Source organism: Octodon degus, unplaced genomic scaffold (genome assembly GCF_000260255.1).
Source record: "Octodon degus isolate 3935 unplaced genomic scaffold, OctDeg1.0 scaffold00486, whole genome shotgun sequence".
NCBI lineage: Eukaryota > Metazoa > Chordata > Mammalia > Rodentia > Octodontidae > Octodon > Octodon degus.
This window is the reverse complement of record NW_004525062.1, coordinates 112616-116332: the sequence shown is the minus strand read 5'-3', so window position 1 is coordinate 116332 and position 3717 is coordinate 112616. Positions and strand designations below refer to the sequence as shown.

At 35.0% G+C, this 3717-nt stretch overlaps 1 protein-coding gene across 1 annotated transcript in view; it reads right to left on the bottom strand.

The window, feature by feature from the left end:
- Nucleotides 1–3717, bottom strand: part of LOC111814761 (putative neuroblastoma breakpoint family member 5) — a 12442-nt gene that overhangs the window by 1467 nt on the left and 7258 nt on the right. Inside the window, exon 2 of the mRNA XM_023708715.1 lies at nt 487–538. Within this exon, the coding sequence (XP_023564483.1) occupies nt 487–538 (52 nt within the window). The remainder of the gene's footprint in view (nt 1–486; nt 539–3717) is intronic.

Here is a 3717-nt window from a genome sequence, read left to right as displayed (position 1 = left end):
CAGTGACCCTACCCTGCCTATAGTGTTTATTTTACAACCACCAATAAGGTCCATAATTCTGAGAAACTGGAGGGTCCAACAGACTTTGTACATAGGAAGACACTATATACATTGTTACATGATAGATTTTTTTCAGTCTGGTCAGGTTCCATGTTATATAATCATGTACATGTGCCATGGTCCCTCATATAACCAGCATACATTATATCCTAAACTCAAGCATAGGACAAAGGAATGCAGATTCTTTGGCTTTCCTATATCTGTCAGGTGACTTATTGCACTGAATTGCAGATGAGTATTTCAGGGACAATGGGCACATCCTTAGAAGAGGCACTTCATGAGGTGAGACTATGTGGTCACAATGGCAGGTTTTTCTACATTTCAATGTAATATCTATGGGCACTTTAAATCCTTTCTTGTGACCATTTGGGAAAGTCTTCATATTTTACTCATCCCAGTCAGGTCCCTGAATACACATTTTGTTACCTGGGGGTCAGCAATTCAATTTCTATTTTAGACTCTTCATTTTCATGGTTCTCTGAAATCAAATTCAGAAATGTCAGTCAGGAAAAAAAAAGAAAGAAATATCAGTCAGGCCTTATGCATACAATAAAATTAACAAACAAGTTTTTTTAAAGAAATAATAAAAGTATGCAATGAAAAGATAAACATAATTAAAGCACAGAAACAGAAAAACTAGAGGAGAAACAGAAAAAAACAAAAAGAAACAAAAAAACCCAGAAGATTCCTTTTTCCCCACAGCCTCTCCCACATTTGTTGTTGTGTGATTTCTTTATGATAGTCATTCTTTCTGGAGTGAGATGGTATCTCAGTGTTGTTTTAGTTTGCATTTCACAAATGGCTAATGTTGTGGCACATTTTTTCTTATATTAATTTGCTTCTTTAATTTCATCCAATGAGAAGTGTGTGTTCATCTCAGATGCCCATTTCTGGACTGTGTCTTTAAATTTCGGGGCCCTTGTGTTTTTTAGATCTTTATAAATTCTAGAGAACAGACCTTTGTCTGAGTACTTATTTGTCATGATTTTTTCCAAATTTATGGGTTGTCTTTTCACTTTGTTGTAATTTCATTTGACATGCAAAAACTTCTCAATAAGAGGACTCTTTTAGAATATTTTGCTGAGAACACACCTATGATATTCAAATGATGAACTGAACAAAAAAGGGGACACAGATGAATGTCCATTTTGCATCTGTGTATTCAAAATAGTTAGGATAGATATATAGTTACATTCTCTTAATGAACTGAGGGATTTGTTCTAATAGTGTTTGTAAATGGGATATCATGTCCACATCTTTTGGAGCAAATAACCACTAGGAAGAGAGTACGCAATGTGTTAATTATTAAAACTGTCCCACCAATTTGACTTGAAACTGTCTCATTGCTATTTGTTTCTCAATAAAATTATGGGGAAAAAAACCCAGAGGAAAAAATGAATGAACATGAAGCAGTAGTTAAAATAGTAGATATTTACCCAAGTGTATCAATGAAAACCTCCAATGCCAGTGGTTTCAATACTCTAATTAAAAGTCAGGTATGTTCAGAGTAGGTGACAACATAATCTATGGAACCTGGAAGAACTCACATCAAAAATGGAGATGCAGAATGACACACCACATTAACAATAGACCAGAGAATGCTAGAAAGCTATATTGAAGTCAGGCAAGGCAAGCTTCAAAGGAATAAAAATTATCTAGTATAAAGACAGACTTTAAATCCTGACAGGCTCAATATATCATGGATGTGTGATTTCTTAAATGTGCATGCACGCTGCGTAAATCAAAATACTGGACAAAAATATGGACATAACCACAAAGAGAAACAGATGATGGCAAAATTACAATTGGAGAATGCAACATCCACTAAACAAACAGTGGTAGATCCTCTATGAAAAAATCATTAGAACACAGTGAAACTGGAGGAGAAGTGTAAAAGGAGATACCATCACTATGCATTGTTATATTTTAAAAGGTTTATAAAACATGTTGTCAAAACCCATCTAGCCCTAACTTGGACTAGACAAATATCTTTAAAGACAAATTTATCAATGTTCTCACAAAAATATTGTGAATATAAGTCTATACCTATTAAAGAAATTATATCAGTTCCTATAATGTCCAAGAGCAAAAACCATTTGGCCAGATACATCAATGGAATGAATGGAATTCTTCAAAGCTTTATAGGAACAAATGTCACCAGTTCTCCACAACCATGTCCCAATACATACATTCACAGTCTCAATTTATCCTATGAGGCAAGCATGACTATAATTCTACAAACGGATAATGCCTCAGAAGAACAAAGTTTTATGAGCAAATACATGTAATAAACAAAAAAAATTAAATAGCATTAATTGGCTGGGTGTGTTGGCTCACACCTGTAGAGCCAACACTCAGAAGCCTGAGGCAGGAGCACGGCTGTGATTTTGAGACCAACCTGAGCTAAAATGTGAGCAAAAGTCCAGACTCAACTACATTGCAAGACCCGGTCTCAAAAAAAATTAATTAATTTTTACAAATTAATAATGTGTTAGCAAATCAATGGGACAAATTTATATTAATCAATATACAAGAATATCAAATGAAATTATTTCTGCTCATACAAAGATGGTTCACCATGTGATCATTGTTTAATTAATCACATCAATAGACCAAGAGAAAATATTTTAATCATATGAATATTCATGTAGTAAGCAAAATCCAAAATAAATCTTTCTGAAAAATCTCAGTCTAGAAATATGAGGAATGACATTTGTAAAAGCAAGACTATCTTTAAGTTAATTATGGTGGCACCTGCCTGTAATACCAGCATTTGGAAGGCTGAGTTAAAAGGATGGCCTCAAGATCGAGGTCGTGTTGGCTACACAAAGAGTTGTTCTTCAAGATATAAGTCTGATGTCTTTCCCATTCGAGAAAACTTGTATGTTTTCACACCAAGGGCATGAGCTTGGTAAGGATGCCCATGGTCACCTGGGAGGTTGAATATTATCCTCCAGGTGGGAGACACTGTCACCCGCTGAAGGGATGGAAAGGACAAACAAATCAAAAGGACTGCATACATGTTTCTTTCTTCCAGATAATATGAATATCTTTTTAATCATCAAAAAGTAGCAATGAATTTTCTTGAAAATAATCAATAATCTAAAGTGAGAATGAATGGTAGCTGCCAAAGGAATAATTACTTCCTCTATACCAACAGAGAATTCTTAGAATTTAAAACCCAATATATCTTATAGCATCCAACTAAAAAAAAAAACACTCATGTATGACAATAGCAACTCCATGAATAGGTGTTATAATGCAGATACAATGCCCATAGAGGAAAAAGTCTCAATGCTGCAAACATATCAAGTCTTTTTGACTCAATCTACCAATTCAATGCAATTCCAAATAAGAGTCAACAGATTCTTTGGAAGATGCAAAGCACAGATTCTCAGGCTTATGTGAAAAGTGAGAACACCCAGGGGAATAGCCAAATACTAACAGAGCAAAGTCACAAGACTGACATCACACAAATTCAACATTTACGATATAGCACAGTGATCTACCAGTGAGAGAATTTGCAAACAAGTCAGTGGATCCCAACAGAGCCCAGAAACTGACTGAACCAGGCAGCTAAGGATGACCCCGAGACACGCAGTGGGGAAAAAGGCTTTTCAATAAGTGCTACAACATATAAATATCCATGAGTCCAAG